The following is a 19,232-nucleotide window of genomic DNA, read 5'->3' as shown; positions in this document are numbered from 1 at the left end:
CTAATCCAAACAATTTGGTGCTGCCAGTATTCAGTATTGAGCAGTTACATGCATTCAAATTAGCAAAATGACAAGGGTACCCAAATTCAGTCACTCCAGCCTTTAAACATTACATTTTTGGCTAACTTAACTATATTAGAAACATTTTTTATTTTGCACAGCCTATCTATTTACCCAGTTTTTATTTTTACGCTGAACTGTTCCTTTAAACATGCCTCAAAGGCCTGGTTTCATTCTATAGTGGTAATCACATCTGCTTTACACACACACACAAGGTTCTGGATTCAATACCCAGTGAAACCATGCTTTGATAGGGGTTTGATCATTTCTAGTTTTAATTAAAAAATCGGATTTTGATAAATAACCCCCATAGTATTCTCCAATACTAAGCAGTATAAATTGGTCCTAAAAATATTTAGTAACATTCATAGTGAAACTAAACTCTGGCATAAAATCCTAGGGAAAAAGAGAAAATGTGGTTAATTTGTTATAATTTATTGCATTTGCAGAATGGGCAGCATTTTCCAGTTTCTTTTTTACAAAATTGATATCCTAAAAAAAAAAATTATTCTTTTTCATTCAGCTGTTCAATGGGAAGCCCCAGCCGGAGAGGATTTTGCAGACGTCTTAAGCTCTCTTCTGTCTGCAAACACAGAGAGAAGCTTTTGTGAACAGACTGCCACACATGCAGATATTACAATTCAGCCAGAAATTAAGTTACAGGTATGGGACCTGTTATCCAGAATGCTCGGGACCTGGGGTTTTCCGGATAACAAATCTTTCCATAAATTTGAATAAGTCTACTAGAAAATCATGTAAACATCAAATAAGCCCCATAGGCTGGTTTTGCTTCCAATAAGAATTAATTATATCTTAGTTTGGATGAAGTACAAATTTGGAATATTTAGATAAAATGGAGTCTATAGGAGACAGCCTTTACGTAATTTGGAACTTTCTGGATAACGGGTTTCGGATAACAGATCACATACCTGTATTAAAGAATATTTGTATGGTGGCAAGATGCTTCCACCAATGAAAAGGGATCACCACCACAAACCTTGTAGAAAAAATCTCATGTTGCCTAAAAAAAAAAAAAAAAAATACAGTTATGGGACCTGTTATCCAGAATCCTCGGGACCTGGGGTTTTCCAGTTAATAGATTTTTCTGTAATTTGGATCTTCATGCCTTAAATCTACTAGAAAATCATGTAAACATTAAATAAACCCTATTGGCTGGTTTTGCTTCCAATAAGGATTAATTATATATTAGCTGGGATCAAGTACAAGCTACTGTTTTATAATTTGTTCAAAATTTGGTTCAAATAATGTAGTGTATGGGAGACGGTCTTTCCGTAATTCGGAGCTTTCTGGATAACGGATTTCTGGATAACAGATCCCATACCTGTATTAAGGTTTTGCCTGATGAATACTGTGAGCTGATACTGGCTAGAGAAAGGGACAGGAATGCTCCACAAACATTACTGTTTGATTTTCCAGGCAAGTGCTGTTAGTGATGGGAGCCGCTAGGAGTTTATATTTACTACATTCTGCCCATAGAGGTCATTTTGAATATAGACTTTGTGACATTGTCCTCCCTTACTTTGTGAAGAGTCAGCCCAGGATTGTGGTGTTGGCCCTCTGCTGATGAGTGAAGCTATTCTACATAAAACAATGTCTTAATTTATATATAATTATAATTTAGAGATAAACAACACTGAGTCCCTGTGAAGTGCCCTGAGATTTGATTATAATGTACCTATAATGGTGCATCAATGTTGATTGACATAAAGTCTATCATAGAATAAAGCATAGATGATTACATATCCCTAGCGGCATATTTATTATGCTGTATAAAAAAACAGCCGATAATACACCACACATCACCAGGCTTCGCTGTGAAAAAAAAACGGTGTAAATCTTTTTATGTGTTTTTTCTTAGTGACTTCAGCCTGAAGCAATGTAAAAAAATGATGTAAAATTTAGCATTCGCATGTAAAATTACACACACACCTTTGCCATTTTACACAGCTTTTTACATAGTCTTTGCGGTGAATTTCATTTTACACAGCATAATAAAAATGCCCCCTAGTGTAGTTACTGGTGAACAGGACTGACATAATAAAATAATAAATATTATTTCTGGTTCCTGTTACTAATGCAGAGACCATAAAATTGGATCTAGGACATCTATTCTGTTATCCCCATATGACTGACATTGCATTGATTAATATCACACAAGTGCAGTGTTTATACAGTATCAGCCCAAAAACTACAGGGAAAGATCTCTACAAAGGCACTTTTCATTTGTGTCACTTAACCATGATGCTGATTTACAATTTTAATAACTCTGATGCTACAAATGTGAGGGGGGGGGGGGTACTTGTTGTACATGTAGTAAAGTGGTGCATTATGACCACGGTGCTGTATCAAGCAGAGCACTCTATTGGTCCAGCATAGTCACCATGTTTATCCTGCACCAGCTCACTGTTCAACCCCCAGTTATGCTTGTTGACCAATTCACCAGCCATCCGTAAACAACCATGGCACAGAGTATCGTGGGGCACAGGTCAAATCTATACAAAGGGGGACATTTCTGAGGTGGAGAGAGATGGTAGTCCTCTTCCAACCAGAGGGTACAAACAGGCTGTGGGCTAATAATCTGGGCCTACCGACGGAATGGCCCTATTAAAGGAGAAGGAAAGGCTGATATTAAGTAAGCTTTATCAGAAAAGTCTATATAAACATACCAGTAAACCCTCAAAGTAATGCTGCTCTGTGTCCTCTGTCAAAAGAAACACAACATTTCTTTCCTATTGTGTACACATGGGCTTCTGTATCAGACTTTTCCTGCCTTCAGCTTAAACCTCCTTGCCCCGTGAGAATGCTCAGTTTGCTCCTCTCTCCCGCCTCCCCTCCCTGCTGTAATCTGAGCCCAGAGCTATGAGTGAGCAGAGAGAGACTCAGGCAGGAAATGATGTCACTTCAAGCTAATATTGCAGCTGCTATCCTAAACAAACGAGAGCTTCTAAAGCTGTTTACTCAGGTATGGTAAAGCATTCTACAGAATAAATATAGTGTTCTAGCTTGCACTATTGTGGCGAATCTATCGGCAATAATCTGCTTTGGTAGCTTTCCTTCTCCTTTAACTAAGTTGAATGGGCCCCATGATTTCTAATTGTTCCTTTGACCTCATGTAACATAGCCATTTCACCAGTTTATATTTACTTGGCATGCATCAAAGCCATCATTTTGTTTTGGATTTCTTCAAATACCAGCACTTTGCAACTGAACACAATAATATCATCACATGGTTTTACCTCTGCAAACTCATCCCGTAACCTGTTGTACTCATTCACATCAAACCGCTGTGTCTCGGCTCTCTTGTAGAAGTAGTTCAGCAGCTGGCGCTCTCTAATAGCTGGGTAAACATAATCCTAAAACACACAAATCAATGTTATATTTATATGTCTAAGAATCATTGATAGATGATTGATATTAGAGGTCAGCTAGGACTATGTGACCATTAAGAAAAACAAGTAAATCGTGAGTTCACCAGTAAAAGGAGATTGGAAATTCGCTGCCTACTTATTTTAGATACATCTGCTCACCACAAGCACAGCATCACACACTCTTAAATAAAATCACTGTCTCTTACAAGTACAGCTCAACCTGTCTGTAAGTCTGTGTCTCTGCATCTGCCTTCCATCTATTTGCTATCCAACAAACTGCAGGCTCTACCTTCTTCCCACACAAAGAGGCCCATTTATCAAAGCCGAATTTATCTCATTATTTTCTGAAATTACTCCGACCAAATCCGCTCATGTTTTTTCCCCTTATTTATCAATGCATCCTGAAAATTTCCAGTGCGGGGTAAAAAGACACAATTTTTTTTTAAAAAACTCATTGTACGAATTTTTCAGATTTTCTGCTCGATATAGATTTTGTACAGGTATGGGACCTATTATCCAGAATGCTCTGGACCTGGGGGTTTCTGGATATCTTTCCGTAATTTGGATCTTCATACCTTAACACTACTAGAAAATCATGTAAACATTAAATAAACCCAATAGGCTGGTTTTACTTCCATTAAGGATGGATTATATCTTAGTTTTGATCAAGTACAAGGTTTTATTATTACAGAGAAAAAGGAAATCAGTTTTTAAAAATGTGGATTTTTTTATTATAATGGAGACTATGGAAGACGGCCTTTCCGTAATTTGGAACATTGTGGATTACGGGTTTCCCTATAATGGATCCTATACCTGTACTATTATCTGGTTGCTACTTAAACTGCTAATATGAGTAGATATTGTTTTAATCTGACCTAATAAATGATCTCTTTTATGACCATTCATTGTTGGAAAGGTCTGTGTGTTGATGGCCAGCTTTACCCTAAAACTATAAATAGGAGACTATAAACAAGGGTTCTGCCATTCCAAGGAGTTGCTTAGTACTTTTTTTAACAAAGCTATCGACACCCAGGGGCAGATTTATCTAAAGTCAAATTTCGGCTTTCAATTTTTTTTACTCTATTAAATTTGAATAGACTCACAACTCGAATGGGAGGTGACTTAATTAAAAATGTGAGTGTCTAATATTTGATTCAATAGGAGCGATCCCAAAAATTCGATTCGTATTCAATTCGAGTTTTCTCTCCAAAAAACTTTAATGTCAGGAAGGCTATTAACATCTTGAAATGGGTCACTGGACCTCTGGCATTGACTTCTACATGAACTCGGCAGGTTTTAGGTGGCGAATATTCAAATTAGGACGGTTTCCATGGTTAAGGTGTGATAAATCTCACATTCTAATAGGGGGATTAAAATTTGAATGTCTGAATTTTGACACCAAAAAAAATTCTCATTTACTATTCGACCCTTAATAAATCTGCCCCTAAGTGGCAAGTCCATCTCAACATCTCTTTTACCCTTTGTTTTAATGCCCCCTTTTCTTCAAAACAGATATTTCTCATAAAATTTGAGATGCATAGGACTAAAGCATTTAAATCTCCAGATATAATTGAGCTGGAAGTGAAGCTCTTTTCATACTGCAAAGACTTCTTTCAATGGTGAAATCTACCAATAAAAAGTACCAGAAGAGAACGTTCTTCCAGTTTATTCTTTTGAGCACAGTTTGTGGGGGTCTATTGGCTTAATGGCTCTGGTTGTCACCCCATTATTAATACAGTACATGTGGATTCACTCACCTGTTTGGTTAAAACAAAGTATGCGTAGAAGGCTATGGCACTTCCATAGGTAATGAAGTAAGTAACTGGTTCCATGATATCCCAAGAGTAGACCCACCATGTGAGCCAAGCCAGGGCTCCACCTTGAGTAGACATGAGTGCCAGTCCATTCCACATGAGCCTCGTGGTCTTGGCATCTGATCTGGTCAATATCATAGACTTCATCTACAGTCATGGAAAAGATTTTGAACTTAGCATATTTGGAAGTTTATTGATTTTTAACAAAACATCATTATACAGGTATGGGACCTGTTATCCATAATGCTCGGGACCTGGACCTTTCTATAATTTGGATCTTTGTACCTTAAAGGGGTTGTTCACCTTCAAACAACTAGTTTTCAGAAATAACGACTTTTTCCAATTACTTTCTATTTTCTGTGTTTTTTTAATATTGAAGTGTAAAGTGTAATTTATCACGTTCTAAAGCAGCTCTGGTAGGAGGGGTCGCCGACCCTGTAAACTTCTAAAATGATACATTTAGTGGATACATTTCTTATTTTTGTCCCTGCTGAGTAGAATCTCTGGGTTTCATTACAGGCAGCTGTTAGAATTGATACAATAGATGCTAATACTCCAAAGATGCTGCTCAGAAATGTATCAACTAAATGTAGCAAAATTATAACAGCTTAGAGTCTCCACCTGAATTACTGAGCTGCCAGACTCAAACACTAGAGACAGTGACATTTAACGATAAACTTAGTTTTTGGAAAAAACTGTGAAAAAGAAATAATGGAAAGTAATTGAAAAAAAGTCTATTTCTGGGAAACAATCTGAAAACAACTGAACTGAAAAAAGTGAACAACCCCTTTAAGGGGCAGATTTATTAAGGGTCGAAGTGAAAATTTGAATTCGATGGTTATGTTTGTAGCCTTCCTGACATTCAAGTTTTTTTCAGAGAAGAGTTTTTTTAAATTCGAATCGAGTTTTTACAATTGGATCAAATTCGATTCGAGTTTTCGGGATGTTTAGATTAGTTTGAGTTTACAAAATTTATTAAAATCTATTTTATTAATAAACTTCAACTAGTCAAATTTATGGGAGTTTAGGGGGGTTTAAAAAAAACTCACATGAATTTAAAATTGGACCCTTGATAAATGTGCCTCCCAGTCTACTAGAAAATCATGAAAACCTTAAATAAACCCAATAGGCTGGTTTTGCTTCCAATAAGGATTAATTACATCTTAGTTGGGATCAAGTACAAGGTTAGAGGTTTATTATTACAGAGAAATCATTTTTAAGATTTGGATTATTTGGATAAAATGGACTCTATGAGAGACCACCTTTCCGTAAATTCTAAACTTTCTGGATAATGGGTTTCCGGATAACAGATCCTATACCTGTACTATAGTTCAATAACTGACATCCTTTAGAATCCAGTTGTTAAACTACAGCTATCAAAATATCACAGGCAGCTGAAACCTGTCAGGAGATGATGGGAGTCGTAGTCCAACATCTGAGGCCCACAAGTTGCCCATTAGTTTTGCAGTATGTATGTTCAGTTAATGAATTATCTGTTGAAATAACAGGTTTAATACTTAAGAATTTTAAAAAAAGAATTTATTAAGCAATCATATGTGCACTTAATAAGGCAATAAACCTTAGAGATTAAGCATTTTTACAACTATAGTTTTATTAGGCACTCAAACAAAGGGTTATGCTTAAACATCACCGCAACAAAAAACAAGTATTACAGAGATTGCTGAGAAAAGGAAAGAGTTGTATTAATGACAGTCCAACATGTGACAGCCTAGACTGTCAGTCCGAGTACATATGCCTGTTTCTAAATATTCAGTGACTTAAAGGGATTCTGTCACAATTTTTATGGTGTGTTTTTTATTTCTAAATTACACTGCAACTAATTCACTCTACAATATAAAATTTCATTCCTGAACCAACAAGTCTATATTTTTTTTTATTTATAATATTGGTGTGTAGGCAACCATCTCAGGTAATTTTGCCTGGTCATGTGCTTTCAGAAAGAGCCAGCACTTTAGGATGGAACTGCTTTCTGTCAGGCTGTTGTTTCTCCTACTCAATGTAACTGAATGTGTCTCAGTGGGACCTGGATTTTACTATTGAGTGCTGTTCTTAGATCTACCAGGCAGCTGTTATCTTGTGTTACGGAGCTACTATCTGGTTACCTTCCCATTGTTCTGTTGTCAGGCTGCTGGGGGAAATTGGAGGGGGTGATATCACTCCAACATGCAGTACAGCAGTAGAGAGTGACTGATGTTTATCAGAGCACAGGTTTGCGGGGGCTGGGGGCGGCTTTGTTTTTATAGGAACGTGTTTATAGGAACTTTAAGAATTTATGAGAAGGCCCTGGGCAGTGTTTTGTACTCCTCTCCATGGGACTGGGCCCTATGGTTATCCTGGGCTACCGCCATGATTTTACTTATGGTTATTATAACCGATGCTGCTACTGTTAGTAAGAATCAAACCTAAGACCCCAGAACGCAAGGCACAAATGGAATGGAAACCAATTTACCAAAGCCGTACTACCTTGTCCCTATGTGTATTGTTAATCCGCACAGCGTTGGAGTACTCGACCTGTTACCTTGATACCTTTTCAGTTGCTATACAGTCTGTAGACTTACTTGCCCTGGGCCAAATCAATAGTCAGAGAACCCAAAGTTGCATATTCAATCGATCGCCGTGCTACAGCAACCTTGGATTTTCGGAGTACTGTTTTCTTTGCATTATTAAGTGATTTCATTAATAGGATTCTGCTTGTTGGACAGACCTGCTCCATTGGCTGAAGTTGCTCCTTAAGACTATCACGCCTCTTTAGTAACTCCTGCTCCTTCTTAAGCTGATGTTCTTCCTGGTGCAGAGCTCTATACAGACTATGAACCAGAGTTTTAATGGTGTCCATTTCACTAGAATCTGGTGAAAAAGGTTTATCTGAAAGAATTGCATTTAAAAATCAAAGTCAAACAAAAAAAAATGTTGTATTACAAAAATAGTGGTTCACAATCTGGAAATAGGCTTATTGTGATATTATCTGCCCCAGACTCTTCTTGGGAAGCCGAGGAACTTACGATTATATACTCATGCATCATACAGGTATACACCGAATCCACTATTTTGGATTCAGCCAAACTCACGAATCCTCTGCAAAAGGTTCATGCATAGATAGCTAGATGCATATGCAAATGGGAAGAGGAAAACATTTTTTACTTCCTTGTTTTGTGACAACAAGTCTTGAGATTTCCTTCCCCGTCCCTAATTTGCATATGCAAATTAGGACTAGGTTCGGCCAGGTTGAAGGATTCAGCCGAATCCTGGATTCGGTGCATCCCAATACATTATTATGTAAATGTAACCACGAGGCACAGAAAACATAGGAAAAGCATATTAAACAGAGAGGATAAATAGGCATATTCTATAACTTGGCCCACAGGTAAAGCCAAGGTCCCAATGTACAAAACCTCTACCATTAGAACATAGTTTCACTTGGAAGGACTGCTAACCAAAGTTATAACTACTACTTATACTAAAATAAAATTGAGAAATTGCAGTTGTGTATAGTTATCGTTCCACTTGATACATTCTTACCTCTGGAGGGTGGCTGGACGTGGTACATGCAGGTGTTAATGATGAGTTTAAAGTCATTCATTAGCAAAACATCCATTGATGTGGAGTTAGAAAACTTGGTATGATCTGTAGATAAGAAATATATACCTGCATATAAACTACTGAAGAAACATAACTCCAAATTCACATCAAGTCTAGGGCCCCCGTTTTTGTCTGGGATCATACCCATTTTTGAAACTGAGGGATATTTATTAAAGGGACAGCCCTTTTTTACATGAGCTCAAGCAATAGGACTTGTGCTAAACCAACTTTTTGCCTATTGTTTTCATTATTGTTGTTTTTTTATGGCAGTTGTGATTGTTTGGCTTGCTTGGAAATTGCTGGAAAATGCGATTTGTGTTTTTTTGCTGCACCTCAACGTGATGGTCAGCCCATTGGAGATTTGTGTGCGCACAATTGTGGATGAAAACTACATGGAAAATGTAATTTAAGTTTAGTCACAATAGTGTTGGATTTATTTTTTATCACAATCACACACATTTGATATAAGACCCCTATATGTCCTGGTTTTACTTCAGCTCCATTTTACTTATAGATACGGACATCAGAAAATAAGCTTTTATTATCTATCATAACATTGTCTTTGAATGCTATTTATAATTTTGCCATAAAAGTATTTGCCTGATGCTTTAACATTACCTTTCTAACTACCCTGTACGTCTATAAGGGGGGGCTGCCATTGGCTAACATCTGGGAGCCCAACCAAAACTTAGCTGTAGCCATGTAAATATATATTTATTGATTCTAAATGAATGGCTTCTATAAGAAGATGCAGCGTTTTGTGATCTTTTTCCATCTCCTTTACGTTCTAAAATACATTATTTAAGCTGCATATGGCTGAAAGCTAACAATATAAAAAATACTGAATATCTTTGAGAACACACCAGCTCTTTATCTTATGTATCTAATTTGTTATTCACAATTAGTGGCACTAAGGTTTGTGCCTGACTATTCCCTCCCTTATAAACCCGTAATGTAAACATTGGTGGCAAAACTAAAATGTGACGCCACATAAAAATTCAGTTCTAGGAAGTTGTTTATTGGAAGGAGATATTAGTGTGGGTGCCACTGGGATCCGAAAAGTAATATAAATGCATGGGATATCATACTAATAGGATAGTGATTCCCTGTGATAATCGTAAGGCAACTGAAACACTAAGGGGCAGATTTATTAAGGGTCGAATAGTAAATTCAAATTCTCTAAAAAATTTTGGTGTCAAAATTCACACACTTTAGAATTTGAATCTCCCAATTCGAATGTGAGATTTATCACACCTCGACCATGGAAACAGTCCTAATTAGAATATTTGCCACCTAAAACCTGCCGAGTTCATGTAAAAGTCAATGGCAGAGGTCCGCTAAGCCATTTGGAGATGTTAATAGCCTTCCTAACATTCTAGGGTTTTTTTAAGAAGAAAATTGTATACGTATAAAATTCGTACGAATTGAATGCAATTAGAATTTTCGCATCAGAACTATTCGATTGAATATTGGACATTTGAATTGTTTATAAATAACCTCCCAGTTGAATTGTGAGTATATATTGGGCCTATTAATGACATTATATTCATACCTGTGGATAGAGCAGCAACCACATCAATGCCTCTGTCTTCCTTTTTAATGTCTGCTAAGAATGTCCCCACTGTAGTAGTTGAGGGTTTGATAGTGAACTGGCAGCGCTCATTTCGAGAGGGGAGTGGAAGGGTTATCACAGGGAGTCCATTGCTATAGTTAACAGTTACATCTATGGCACAGAATACAAAAATGTTATTATCAGAGAGTATCACTTATATAACATGACATGGATATCATTTGGCCTTTGGTTATACAGGTATAGGATCCCTTATCCGGAAACCCGATATCCAGAAAGCTCCAAATTACGGAATGGTTGTCTCCCATAGACTCCGTTTTATCCAAATATTCCAAATTTTTAAAGATGATTTCCTTTTTCGCTGTAATATCTGTAATAATAAAACAGTAGCTTGTACTTGATCCCAACTAAGATAAAATTAATCCTTATTGGAAGCAAAACCAGCCTATTGGGTTTATTTAATGTTTAAATTAATTTCTAGTAGACTTAAGGCATGAAGACCCAAATTACGGAAAGATCCGTTATCCGGAAAACCCCAGGTCCCGAGCATTCTGGATAACAGGTGCCATACCTGTATCAATGAAAACAACTAATGAGACTGCATTTATATATTAATTTGATATTATTTTACCTTGGGTATTTGTCACTGGGATTCATTTGGAGGGGTTGAACTTGATGGACTTAAAGGGGTGGTTCACCTTTAAAGTAACTTTTATTATGTTATAGAACAACCAAGGCTAAGCAACTTTTCAATTGGTTTTCATTATTTTTTATAGTTTTATAGTTATTTGCCTTTTTCTTCTGACTCTTTGCAGCTTTCAAATGGGCGTTGCTGCCCCCTTCTAAAAAACAAATCTCTGTAAAGCTACAAATGTATTGTTATTGTTACTTTGTATTACTGATCCTTCTATTCAGGCCTTTCTTATTCATATTCCAGTCTCTTATTCAAATCAATGCATGGTTGCTAGGGTAATTAGGACCCTAGTTACCAGATTGCTTAAGATGCAAATCGAAGAGCTGCTGAATAAAAAGCTAAATAACTCAAAAACCACAAATAATAAACAATGAAAACATATTGCAAAATCTCTACATCATACTAGAATTTATCTCAAAGGTGAACAACCCCTTTAAAGGGGAACAATCATGAAAATGAAAAATTTATATTGGCTTCAGCTTACTGAAATAAGAAGAAGCGTTCTAAGTATGTAACTATGTATTACCTCATTACTGGTCAAGCAACAGGAGGAGAACGCTGCTGTTCTGCAAACCAATCAAGTCAATAAAAGGAATGAATATTTAAAAAATATTATGTGGTTATTGGGTAACCCATAGTAACCAATGAGACATTCGCTTTCTTTATTATAAAAGTATAAGACAAATGAAAGTTCATTGCATGACTGGCTGAAATCTTTCTTTGCATTTTTCAATGGTCTCCCTGTGAAGCCCCTGAAGGAATACCCATTTAAATCACAATTTTTCTTACAATTTGATTATTTAATGGCATATACCTTGATAATCATGTACATTGATCCAAAATCACCACAAAACAAAAACATGTACACACACAAAATATGAATGTATATAATGTTCTGAAATGTGACATATTTCTTGTACAGGAAGGATCAAGGTGTTGGATATCTCAGGATTGAATGTAGGATACTACATGGTGGAATATGCTTTTGTGCACTGATATTGTATCTTGCCACTAACAATGGCTGCCAGTGAAAACCACTACTTGAATATGTGACAGACAAAAGACAAGTACTGGTCATTTTTTTATACTGGGGTCTTCCCATGGGGGGGGGGCAGGTGACCAGATGTGATTCTCTATCTGAAAGGAGCAATAACACCAAGAAACAAAAGTGTTTGAAAGGAATGACAATATAATGTACTGTCATTCTGCACTGGTAAAACTGGTGTATTTGCTTCAGAAATACTACTATAGTTTATATAAATGAGCTGCTGTGTAGCCATGGGGGCAGCCATTCAAGTACAGGATATACAGTAGATAGATGAGTTCTGAAGAATCCCATTGTATACTATAAAGCTTATCAGTTATCTGCTGTGTATCCTGTGCCTTTTCTCCTTTTTCAGCTTTGAATGGTTGTGCCCCTGCAGCCGGCCCAGACCGCATCGCTAGACATAACTGGTGCTCCTGACCTCCCCCTGCCCAATCGCATGTGGAAGGCATGATGCAGGTATGCGGGGGAACGGGAGCCCGGAGACTGGGACAGTGGGGGGGGGGGAGCTTGTCACTGAAAGGGGGGAGCGGCAGGTCCCTGCTACAAGGGGGGAGCAGTGGGGGTCCTGTTATTGGGGGGACGCCCATGGCAGGCCCTGATTTGTCAGCCTTGATGAGCCCTGACCCCCCGCAGTCTGACCCTGCCCCTGTGACTATACAGCAGCTTGTTTATAAAAACTATAGTTGTGTTTCTGAACCAAACACACCAGTTTTACCAGCGCAGGCCAAACGTACAGTGTATTGTTATTCCTTTAAAATACTCTAATTTGTTAGTGTTACTGTTCCTTTAATGATAGTATTTACCCCTCCAGAACTCAGCACAGGGATAAAATACCCAAGGAACACAGCACACCCCATGCAGTGAAGTTACTAGTGAGAAGCCTAATGCACAATATTTGTGCCTCTCTCTCTAAGCTGTAAGAATAGCAGGGCTGTGCCTCCACCTGTGTTTTCTTTGCAGGCTGAGAACAGAGAATGTGCTCCCATGCCCACACAAGGAGCAGATTACAGTACGAAAACACGAAAACACAAAAGTAAAAATAGTTTTTTTTTTAAATGAAAATGTATATTTACAAATGCATATATATATATATGCTGTGGGTGTGTATCCCCTTTAAGTGATGGCACATGGTGGGCTCAAAATAAGATATAGAACATTTGTGATAGAATGCTCTTCTTTTATAGCATTGATTCTGCTTATCTTTATAGGTCAACAGAATCTCAGCTATAAATTAAGAGATATGGTTAAATGAATTCTAGGAAACACATTACCCTATTCAAGCATAACAATAACTATAATCTTTTTCAATAAAGCTGATCATATATAGATCAGCTAACGACTTAGATCAGTACTAAGTAGTGTTATATAGGACTGTAGGACTGGAGATAATCATTATCTTATGTTATTCTCATGCCAGAGACTTTGCAGTTTCTCTGCCAGAGAAACGTTTATAGTAATGTGCATGAGGCAATGCATTCATCTAATAGTACTGTACTCAGATTAGTATATTTAAACTCACCACTAGAGGGTGACTGTGTGCTGTAAAACACCGCCGAGCTTAAACGAAGATTTCCCGTTAGACATCTGATCTGGAAAAGAAAAATACAATAAAGCTGGAGCTATAGCTTCATATGATCCACTTTGTTGCTGCAGTCCAAATCATTTAAAACCTCAGCCTTGAAATAAAAATTGTGACATTTTACTTCTGAGCTTTTGTTTTTCATGTTCATTAAATGGCAGAAAACAAACATTTACAGAGTTTTAAAGATTTTAAAAAGTTTTTCTAACCACACGTTTTTCTAAACACATTTTTATATTTTATTCCAGTTACATAAACAAAAAACTACTAGGTTACTGTTACTGGAATAAAAACATATCTGACACCCATTGTTTTTGCGTATTACTGGCGATTTAAAACAGAAAGTGACTTTACCCTGTGTTAGCATCAAACATCTTTTCTGTCCTTTAACACGGAGCTGCATAAGAAAGAGTATCTTTCAGTCTGGTTCCATTCATAGAATTGAAAGATAAATGACCTGCAATAAAGTGCATGTGTCCAGCATGCAAGCCTTTAGTAAATGTCACAGCTAAAGAAACCCGCAACAAAGTCATGTGGACTAATAAAGGTATGGGATCTGTTATCCGGAAACCCATTATCCAGAAAGATCCAAATTAGGGGATTGCTGTCTCCCCATTTAATTTCATATTGTTAAGAAGCGCCATTGCCTGACGAGTTTCGTGTTTGCCGAGATGTAATCATAGGCTCCAGTGTTAAAATTTTGAAAAGCTGCTACAAAGAAATTGAAATTGGAAATGAAATTGGATGACCCAATCCAATCCAGAAAAATTAGCCCTTTAAAATCCCATTAACATAGAGCATTTACTAGCAACATGAAAAAAGCCTGCTAATTAAGAAATAGTAAAATAGCTATAGTAAGAAGTGGCACATACTGTATGCTAGTAAAAATAAACAGTAACACTCCAATAAAAGAGGTAGACAACAATGTATACAGCTTAATAAACACAATGTAACAATGCCACTAGAAACCAAGTTTAATGCAGATCGATCGTCACAAGCTGACTCATAACAAATATTGTATCAAATCGACTGTTCAAAAATTTTGAATTCAAACATTTTGAATAAAACATTGCAACTCGTCTCCAAAGTAAATATCCAAGGTACCTTGTGATAATAAATACTATCGAGCTGCAGCCTTCACTTAAAACTTCTTTATGTTTTGGGTCATTATATAATATAAGACTGGCAAGTTTTTGTCAATACTCTTAAATTTATCCAAACTGCCTACTAAAAGATGTGATCAAAATCGGAAATTCTTCATTTTATTCTTAAAGATTGTCAGATTCCCTATAATGCAGATCCTTCTTCGCTTTATTAAAAGTAAGTTTATTCCTCTATAACAAGGAGGATAAATAAATAAATAAAATAATAAATAACCACGTGATCTCACAAATCTAAAGACTTCAATAAAAATTCTCCATCAGTGCTAGCAGACAAACTGACCTGGTAAGGATGAGATGGGCTAAAAGGAGCCTAGAAGCCCTTCACAATGCAAGAGATACAGGGGCAGATTTATTCAGGGTCAAATTGAAAATTCGTATTCTAAATGTTAAAATTCGACTAGGGAATTATCCAAACTCGATTAGAGTTTTCTTTTTATCATACTCTGGCCCTTTAAGAATTTGAATATTCATTTACTGCTGTGGATAGGAATTGTCAGACAGTCCCTAACTGCTCTGCAGGGAAAGAATCATACTTATGAACAGCAGGGGGAGCCCCCACCTTACTTCCCAGCCATGCAGAACTCAAGCAACTTTGTTTGTTTCCCTGTAGAGCAGTCAGCGACTGTGTAGAGATTTGTATTGGATTTTATTATTACCTTTACATCCCCTTTACTGTTTTCAACTCCAGCTGCAGGGACAAAGATCATGGAGCCAGATTTAAACAGATAAACTGGGATTCTATTTGGAGGATTATTTTGGTAGAGCCACTGGTTCTGCAGAGTTGGAGAAAGTTTGTATTAAACAATACAAAAACTATAAAAAACACATTAGATTACATGACAGCACAGGACCCAGTGCAGTCTGCCTATTCTGATTATTAATCAGTCTTGCTATTGGCAGATATTATTTGACTTGTGCTGTTTTGATAATTTATGACCTCTCTTTATGATCTCTAAGCAGCCCAGACCACACTGAGCATGTGCTCAGTCTTGGTCTTGCAAAGATGTTCAACAAAATTACAAGATGGTGACTCCCTGTGGCCAACTTTGAAAACATAAATCATTTGTTTAATTAGGCTTGTGGTGCAGTAAGTTCATGTTTATGTTTAATATACAAAATACAGCAGAAAGAGAATTGATCTTGTTTTTGTATTTATGAAAATTTTTATATGTTCTGTCTTTTCATACACTGAAGATCTCAGCATTGAAGGCACTTGTTTCCTTTTAATGTTGATGTAAACTCTATACAGAGTAAAGCATTTTAGCAGCAGTTGTTCCCAGAATCAAAGCAGGTTATTAGAAAGGCTAATGGTCCATTACAATAGAAGGGACCTAACCAGTACATGGAGTTTATGGCAGAGTAGTCAGTCAGACATGCAATGTTCTTAATAAAATGAAACAATCTGTATTTTATGAAACCATTATGTAGGATAATGATAGCAGGTGCATGACTTGCTGGTAAAATGAGTTCTTGAATCTCTTCTCTCTTCTTTCTCTCTACAGTAAGTCTATGATACGGTTCATGTACCTACAACAAGAGTTAATTCCTTATATATATTTTAGATTTCATTTGTGTGTTAAAAACCTGTCAGTAACCTGCTGTCCAGAGTGATTCCGATATCAGCATTTTAACACTTAAAGCAGTACCATTCACTACGAATTCACTACATTGTCTAGGCCAGATGTGACCCAACAGGACTGGCCAAAAGTGTCAGATACTTCTCTGAATTACTCCACAATTGTAACACCCCCCTGGGCATAAGTATACTGGATACTGTATTTGGCCACTACCATAGCTCAGCCTTAAAATAAGATACTTTTTGAACTAAGACTTAATGGGCTAAAACAGTATTCTAGATCAGTTCTCTACTTTCATGTGAGGCAATATACCTCACATTTGCAGGCAACATTACATGAAAAATATTACATTGCAAATATTACAGAACAATATCTATGACCCCCTTCACAAAATGAGACCTTAAAGATCTTTTGTAGGCCTTAATCCTGCAAAATGGGCCTGTATTATATAATAGGTTTCATTTCCTTTGGGCAAGAGTGAGCCCTGTGACTAGATATTTCTGGGCCTACAGCAAATTCAACCAATATACATAGATATTTATTAGGTCCTGGGCTCCACTACACTCCTGCCCCCCCCTCCCCGAAACCAGTCTGCTTCCTCTCCAGATACACCCCTGTGCAAGCCCCTTAATACTCTCACATGACAGTACAGATGGCAGGTCCAGATCAACTCTGTTATTACCAGCTATAGAGCAGCCAGAAAGTGCAGTGTCTGTACCTTGTGATGGATATTTATTGGGCATGCAGCACAACTTCCATTTGATTTGGTAACAAACTGTATATGGAAAACAGGTATCAGTAAAGATCTTTTGCAGAAACCCCATGTATTTCTGCTGAACTTTATTTAAAGACAGACAGTGATTAGACTTTCCGTTAACATTTATCAACTCAATAGTGTTTCCTCTGTGGTTTGACAGATACCAAACAACTTCAACCAAAGTTAAGGAGCTTTCACATAAAATGGACCAATATGGATTTTCATTTTAGTAGCCCAGAAAAAAAAAAGGATAGTGCAGGGCACATGTATTTTTAAGATGGCCATACACAGGCCGATAAAAGCTGCAGACAGACCGAGTTGGCAGCTTATTGGCCCGTGTGTGGGGCCTTCCGACAGGCTTCACCTATCAATATCTGGCCGAAAGTTGGTTAGACGTTAATTGGGCAGGGCTAAAAATCCTGTCGTTGACCGCATCTGTTCGTTGATGCGACTGTCCATATTGGCTGCATTATGATTTGATTATTGGGCCCTAGAGCCCATGATCGGCTCAGTCCAATATCACCACCTCAAGGTGATCATATCGAGGAGAGAGCTGCTCGTTTGGCAACATCGCCAAACGAGCTGATCTCTGTATATGGCCACCTTTAAAGTTCTCAAGGCACAGCATCAGTATCCAAGCAATTTCTATCAAGGCAGTAATGGCAACTTTAAAAATAGTTTGACCCAGAACATAAGAAAAAGGGAGCTCAACATGAGAATTCTGATAGTGGACAATACACCAAGGGGAGATTTAGGACGTTTCAGCTTGAGCAATCATGAAGGAAACCTTCTGAATTAAGAAACTCCAATGGAAAAAAGCTTTGTTAATTGAGGTATTTTTTCTGAACCGGTGTCTGTAAATAAGAAACCGTTTGGCATCTAAAACCTAGTTCGCAACAATAAAATCAAGTAGGGGAGGAAGACAGATTGGCATTGCGGCAGCCTCTTGGGGCATTAAGTGGTGGTGCATCTTGGAAAAAATGGTCCCTGGACCAGCCTGGGGTCCACCAAGATTTGGTAATCCAGTGGGACAGTCCAACCCTGATAAAAACTGTGTTTCTGGGAGACACTGCAAACAGCAGAGCTAGCTGATATCAACATTTAAACCATAATAATCCATAAATATATTACAGCCAGGAACGCTTCTTTTACACATTATGACATTCGATCATTATTCACAGAATATTAATTTACCAGCCTTGATACCAGAGAACTGTTCTAATTCAATAAAACCTTGGCAGAGACAAACTGCATAGTCAGAAATCAGAAGCAGCACCAAAATGTCAAGCTTTTTGTCCTGAAACAACTGCAATTCATGTGGGAATTCAGTTCATGCAGCAAATTGCTTCTGGGATATCAGTTTCCAACAACTCCACTTACTTGTACCGCTGCCTCAGGAGAAGGCACAGGGCAGAGAGCCATCAGCAGATACAGTTACATATTCTGTATAGGATGTACAAACACAGCTATTACTGCAAATACAGTCTACAAGTACCTCACTCTCTCTGCATTTCATGCATTATTTTTTTTTTTAATGCCCGTGTAATATTATTGTATCATCTAAATAAATCTGTGAACCATATTTCTGTTGCTCAGGTTCTAAACTTACTGAACTACATTGATCTCCCCGCTGAGCAATCAGACAAATACAGAGACGTGACCAGGAAGACTACTTTTTAAAAGGGCAGTTTTTAAGGACAAGATTCCATTATATTTTCTGCCTGCCTCCAATTGATTTTTTGTCCAGTTTACAGGATGGGTTAATAAAGAATCACAGTAGAGTGAAAGGAACAACATATGGGTCTGATTTGTGAAAAAGTTCAGTCCTGAGTGATTTACTGTTTTCAGCATAAAACCAACTAATTGTGCTCAGCCAGGCAGTGCTCTATTCATTATAGAGGTCTTGCCCTGGCATATATATCTTTGCAGGTTGATAAATCACGACTGCTTACAGATATTTGCTCCTTTCTCATTCATTCCC

At 37.4% G+C, this 19,232-nt stretch overlaps 1 protein-coding gene across 2 annotated transcripts in view; it reads right to left on the bottom strand.

The window, feature by feature from the left end:
* Positions 1-500: 500 nt before the first annotated feature.
* The window catches only part of mcub.S (mitochondrial calcium uniporter dominant negative beta subunit S homeolog), a 43,561-nt gene continuing 24,829 nt past the window's right edge, over positions 501-19,232 (bottom strand). Inside the window, exons 2-8 of one of the 2 annotated variants that reach the window (XM_018243347.2) lie at positions 13,695-13,764; positions 10,416-10,586; positions 8,804-8,908; positions 7,989-8,149; positions 5,207-5,410; positions 3,318-3,434; positions 501-643 (exon numbers count right to left, since the gene is read on the bottom strand). In XM_018243347.2, the coding sequence (XP_018098836.1) occupies positions 566-643; positions 3,318-3,434; positions 5,207-5,410; positions 7,989-8,149; positions 8,804-8,908; positions 10,416-10,586; positions 13,695-13,764 (906 nt within the window). In that variant the 3' untranslated portion in view covers positions 501-565. Of the gene's footprint in view, positions 644-3,144; positions 3,435-5,206; positions 5,411-7,988; positions 8,150-8,803; positions 8,909-10,415; positions 10,587-13,694; positions 13,765-19,232 lie in introns of those variants that run through there. The other variant, XM_041579593.1, reaches the window with a different exon arrangement.

This window comes from Xenopus laevis, chromosome 1S (genome assembly GCF_017654675.1).
Source record: "Xenopus laevis strain J_2021 chromosome 1S, Xenopus_laevis_v10.1, whole genome shotgun sequence".
Lineage (NCBI taxonomy): Eukaryota > Metazoa > Chordata > Amphibia > Anura > Pipidae > Xenopus > Xenopus laevis.
Note: the sequence above shows the minus strand (reverse complement) of the source record. Positions and strands in the feature narration are given on the sequence as shown.